The 6,009-nt window shown below is 39.4% G+C and overlaps 1 protein-coding gene across 1 annotated transcript; it reads right to left on the reverse strand.

Moving 5' to 3' along the window:
- Nucleotides 1-629: 629 nt before the first annotated feature.
- On the reverse strand, nt 630-4,101 carry PPIL1 (peptidylprolyl isomerase like 1). The gene is made up of 4 exons (XM_072424221.1): nt 3,974-4,101; nt 3,741-3,895; nt 2,973-3,044; nt 630-1,473 (listed from the first exon to the last, which is right to left on the reverse strand). Exons 1-4 carry the CDS (start codon nt 4,027-4,029, stop codon nt 1,256-1,258), a joined length of 501 nt encoding a protein of 166 aa, XP_072280322.1. The 5' UTR covers nt 4,030-4,101; the 3' UTR covers nt 630-1,255.
- Nucleotides 4,102-6,009: the final 1,908 nt, after the last annotated feature.

Here is a 6,009-nt window from a genome sequence, read left to right on the forward strand (position 1 = left end):
TGGTAAAGATCCTCCCACAGTTTAGATTTTTGTAATTACCATTGTAAAGACCTAAATGACCCTGTGTGAAGGAAACGTGTGGCAGCAACCATTTCAAGGTCAATTTAACCCTGTACCTGGTAGACCAATTATTTTATTTTTGTACATTAACCCCCCCTGGCTGTATGATTCATGAGGATTTTTAAATGCAAAAGCAGTGCATTTAAAAATCCTCATTATTTTAAATTGCACACCTGGTCCTGCCTACCTGCATGACAGTCCCACCCTCCAGGCACACACTCTCTGAGGACAGACGCAGGCAGGCCAGGCATCGCCAGCTTGCACAGATGCCGGGCTGGCATCGGCAGGGAAAAAAGACGCCGGACATCGCTGGAGGACGCTGCTAGAACAAGTTAGGAGTTTTAACCTACCTGGAAATTCCACCCCGAGTGTGGCTCGCTTTTGGTATGGAAAGTCCACCTTGAGCCGCACTCGGGAATACCGCCAGGGAGGTTATTGTAATAAAAACTTAGGTCTAATTGATGTTTTTACACAAGATTCACACATTTTTACTAATTTGAGTCAGCTTGGATATGGTGTACACATTGGTGAAAGTTGTGAAACTGTTGTGAGAAAATATTTATAAATAATTCCAATAAAAAAAAGTCTCATTTTATTTGCACCCATTATATTGCCAATATTTCTGTCCACATAGTTTTACTTTAAAACTATTAACTAATTTTTAATGTTTAGTAAGAGCCTTAGAAATCCCCCTACCCCAAACAGATCCAGGCGTTTTCCCCATGCTTCCTGTGGACAAGATTTTATATTTTGATCAGCAGTACAGTCTGCTGGTAAATTAATACTGTAGTTCCAATATTTATTACAATCTGTGCACTAATTGACTCATCGAGAGGGAATTCGGCATGGGTGCATGGGTGGATGTTGTCTAGCAAAGGATTCTTTAAAAATGGTAGTATGAAATTTAATAACATGTTTGTGCCTATGGAGGGACAAACCCCACTGGTTGTCTCAGGGAAAGAAAAAAAAAAAAAAAAAAAAGACATTGCTTTAGAAAATCCATCCTGACTGATCAATTACCTGAAAAGCCCCAGCCAAATAGAATTAGTCAGGGTCTTTGAGTACAATACATGTATACTTGTGTTCTACATCCAATTTGGGGGAAATGTTCTGTCTGTATGCATTGAAAATATTAACACATTTTAGTCTGTAGTCTTTAACAACAGTTAACCTAATTTTCTTTGTTGTTCTGCTCCTATAATGGATAAGCCCGGAGGATTTTTACTTCATCAAGTGGTCTGTCTTGGTTGTCAGTTTCCACCATACCCAGTCTGTTCAATGTTCCAAGGCTCTGGGAAACACGTCCAAAAATAGTGTGTTTTCCATCTAACCATTGAGTAGGTGCCAATGTCAAGAAAAACTGACTTCCATTAGTATCTGGTCCAGCATTTGCCATTGCAAGAATACCTGCACCTGTGGAGAGAATAAAAACATTTATACCAGGGTCAGCTGTCATCTTAATATTTCATTAAGTTTTTTTTTTTTAAACAAATAAATCACACTTACCTTTAATTCTGCAGATCCCTCAATCCTGCCGGAGATGTGCTTGATTGTGTCCCACGCTGTCCTGGAATCCACCTTCATCCCAGCACCAGGCTCCACCATCTTCGGGCTATGTCACCCATTCTTGCATTGCACAGGCGCAAGATCAGGTGACATTGCCTGATCTCAAGGGGGAGCGGGAAACAGAAGGAGAAGCCAGGAGCCTCCTGGGATGCCTATGTCATTGGGCAGTGAAGAAATAATTTTTACTTTATATAAAAGTGTTGTCTACCCTTTTATGTAAAGTAAAAATTTACTACACTTTAACTAGAATGACTTTTTGTCAGTGTCCTCCGAACACAACAACTTCCATTTACATCGGGAGCGGGGGCCAATAATCGAAAAAAACAAAAATCTAGTGTCTTAAGCCCCGCCTACAACTAGGCCACATACTCCAATATTGTGAAGTGGGATGGTCAGGAATTTAGACCTCACTGCGTGGCATACAGAACAAGAATATAAAATATAGAGCGTAGTGTATAGTATGTCTATCTGATGCCACACTGAATATGTGTAGGTGTCTGTGTGTCTCATTTTGAAGCCTAAGTTTTATATATCCTGCAAGGCCAGCTTTTCTAGAGGTGGGCTCATATCTTCTATCTCTCTAGCCACCTGTATTAGAGATGGGTCCTGAGTTAAAAAAGGGAGAAGGGAGGGAGAGGAAAAATCTGTTGGAGCACCAAAATATTGCATGTGCCTCCACATCTATAGTGGGGATACTGTATAACAAACATTATCTGTGAACACAAGAATGATGTTTATGTTTAATTAACCCCCCCTAGCGGTCTGATTGTCCAAATTTCAATGCAAAAAGTGATACAATTTTTTTGCATGGAAATTTATTTTACATTGTAGGCTATAATTCTTAGGCAAAACTGACTAAAATATGTCCAATAGTTATTACATTTATTAATAAACTAAAAAAAAATATAGTTTAACATGTAATATAACTGTGCAGTAGCATAAAATGATAGATACATAGATAGATTAGATAGATAGATAGAGAGAAAGAAAGAGAAATATTTATTTATATTGGACTCAATACAGCTATTTTGTATTTGGATTCAATAACAAATGGTTTTGAATTTTCTGCCGCACCAACGTCACAGGAAACCCCTTTGATCTCGGCTCTGCAGTAAATGGCTGGGGATCAGGAGAGGCAGACGTGTCCCCAGGACCTGCGGGGACGAACAGGTCGCCAGGGGACAGTGACGGGCAAGGCAAGTGTGTGTGTTTTTTTTTAAGGTTAAAGTAACCCTGAGTGTGACTCGGGATTATTGCTTAGGTGGTTAAAACATAAGTAAAAAATAAATAAGGTAGCAGAAGAACACATTTTATGACAGCACTGGAAAGGAAAATTCAGTACAAACCTGTAAATTTAAGGTCACCATGTATTTCATCTGCAAAATGTTTGCCATCATATATGGAGCCTCCTCCTCGTCCTAAAGGTGATAAAAACATGAGGAATTAAATCATTCAGGAACCCTTAAAATAAAAAACAAAAACCCATTTGACCTCCCAAACTAAATTACTTCTAACAAGATCAACGTATCAAAATGAAGGAAAATTTGTAATACATGTACATGTGATTATTAATTATGGCCATAAACCTAGCTTAATTGATAAGTACAGAAAGCGCAAAAAAAAAAAAAAAGGGAACATGTTCATTTCATGGATTTTTTTTCCCCTGCAGTTGTGTTATTGAGTTTTACTAAAGTTTGTCAACATCAACTCATCCATACAAGTCTGTTATGGGGCATCTGGGCTTATATGCAACATCCACCTGATGCACAGCCAACAAACACAGTGTTCTCCCCATACCCTTTTAGCTGGGCACACCACCCAGCACTTTTCACCAACAACCCCGCTGTTTTTGGGTGGTTACTAATGAGTTGGGTCAACATTCAGGGGCTTCCACCCGCCTAGAATTTCTTCCCACCCAGCTTACAAACATTTCTGGGTTGAGCACTGAAACACTATCAGTGAACATCAATGTGAACATACCGTTAGAAGTCCACTGTACAATAATTATCAATCTTTAAAAATTCTATCAAAACATCAGTAAATCTAAACCTAAGCTAATAATGAGTGCTTAGCAGGGTTTGGCAATGACAGCTCAGATAACAAGAAAACCATACCAGTGCCTGTGGGATCTCCTCCTTGAACCATGAAGTCTTTGATGATGCGGTGAAACTTGGTGCCATTATAATATCCTCTCCGGGCCAGCTCTGCGAAGTTTCTGCACGTGCTGGGCGCGTGATTCCAGTACAGCTCCACAGTAATGGAGCCCATGCTGGAATACAATGTAGACATTAGCCTGTGAGACACCGTACTTTATCAAGACACTCGGATCTCCCTCCCTTTCACTAACCTAGTCTCCAAGCAAACATGGCTCGGCCGCCAATTTTCTCCGGGAATCCCCGCCATTTGTATTTGAACAGAGCCCTAATACCGGTGCACAGTGATTTCGCTACAAGCTGCAGAAACGTCACTTCCGCCTTCTCTCTCATTCCCCTATACAGCGGGAACCTGCGCCTATGTGAACAGTGACATCTGGAGGCGAGTAAATGTCACTTCTAGGACCATAAATATGGAGTTGTAAAGAAAGCATATAGATTGGCATTCAAACAAAACTTTACACGAAAAAACATGAAATCTGTCATTGCGTACCTCCTTTTCTAAATATGCTAGCTGCTTGTGTTTGAAGTACACTGGAACATGAATCTAGTAGTCATTCTCAGCTAGGATTCCATGGTACCCCCTGGGTTCCTTGCCCTTCTATTGATGATGCCATGAATCCAATTATGTTTTTAGATGTCTATAAAGTTGGTTTTCTAGCCACAACTGTAAGGGGGTATTCTTTCCCCAGGCAACCCATTTAGGAGCCTTTTTCCCATTGACCGTCACAAAATTGGGTTTAATGATTTTTTTAAAGAGTTCTTTAGGGTAAAACAAGGCATAGTTTAATAAATTTTTTAAAAGATGTGTTCTTTTTATGCTAGTCAGAAAGGAGAGGAGGAATTCAGATGTTAATAGCTTCCTAAAAGTGACACATTTCACTTAATCAGACTTTTTACACTAATCACTCTGTAATAAAAAAAAGTCTGGTGAAGCAGATCTTTCTGTGAAATGTCTCACTTTATGAAGCTGTGGCAAATTACCCACCAACAGGGTAGTGGAACAGCACCTAGATCCCAGGGGCTAGTACCTTGTGCGTGTTACCCAACCACTTACTATGGTCCACATCTTTCAACTGCAGGCAGGGTTCATGGGCGCTGGGAAGCTGTAACTGCACCTTACCACACCTATCCCTCTGAGCTTTGTTCATTCCTGTCAATTTAGATACTAAAATAGAGGATAAGTGAGCTGTTGACATGTAATCGAACCATTCAAGTACAGACAATGCAAAATAGAGTTTTTTTATGTGCCTTTTGTAATCCCTATAAATGTCAGTTGAAGGTGGAGGCAAAACTACTAACTTATCTAGGGCCAGGTGCAACCACCATGCTCCTGTAATAAAATAAAGATGATAATGCAACTAGCACTTTCCTAACACTTGGCTGGAGGGGAAAAACTTGTAGGGCAGTGATGTCTGATGGGAGCTGGTCATGCCAGAAAAGACATTTAAATATTGTAGGTTATCTGTGGTTATTTATCCAAAAAACAGCCAGGTTTCCCTCAGGATAACCCAATTTTAAGGGAATATCCTGAGGGAAACCTGGCTAGTTTTTGGATATATGATGTATTGGGATATGGTCTATTTTGATTAAGTCCTGAGGGGTACAAATCATTATTGTATTATCTGTGGTTATTGCAATCCTTATTAATTATTGGCAATTGAAGGGATGAGAATTAAAACTACGATCTTGCCCACAGCTCCATTCTGTCTTAAACTGTTCCTTTTTTATTGTTTTAAAACAAATTTAGTTAAAATACTTTTTTTTTTGTTGTGAAAATGCATTCATAACCTCCAAAACATTATTTATACTTTTTGAACGCACAATACCCAATACACTTCCTATCCCAGTTTCCTCACAAACGCTTACATTAGAACATAAGGTCCTCAATTTTATTTGGTATCCCATTAAACTGCGGGTCTCTGAACATACATTTTTTTTTACCTCCTAAAATACTAGGTGACCTATCAGTACCAAATCTTTTTAAATACTACTTAGCAGCACAACTAGCCCCCTTAGTAGCGATACAACGCTCTGAAGAACTCCCCATATGGGCTCAAATTCACATCAGTGAAGTACCCACTATTTTGTTGCCTAATGTAATGTAGATAGGAAGTACCCATAGACCATTATTAGCTGACCCTACACTATCAGAGGCTTTGGGTCTTTGGGAAAAATAAAAAAATCCTGCAGGACTGATTTCTAATCATACACCTTTAACAGGGATTAT

This window comes from Pyxicephalus adspersus, chromosome 1, assembly GCF_032062135.1.
Source record: "Pyxicephalus adspersus chromosome 1, UCB_Pads_2.0, whole genome shotgun sequence".
NCBI classification, from domain to species: domain Eukaryota; kingdom Metazoa; phylum Chordata; class Amphibia; order Anura; family Pyxicephalidae; genus Pyxicephalus; species Pyxicephalus adspersus.

Excerpts from the sequence above, each read along its gene's own strand:
- PPIL1 (XM_072424221.1), bottom strand. The coding sequence starts at position 4,029 with ATGGCGGGGATTCCCGGAGAAAATTGGCGGCCGAGCCATGTTTGCTTG. Across the intron at positions 3,896-3,973 it reads CATGTTTGCTTGGAGACTAG|CATGGGCTCCATTACTGTGG; the intron begins GTTAGTGAAAGG and ends ATTGTATTCCAG. Across the intron at positions 3,045-3,740 it reads AGGAGATCCCACAGGCACTG|GACGAGGAGGAGGCTCCATA; the intron begins GTATGGTTTTCT and ends TATCACCTTTAG.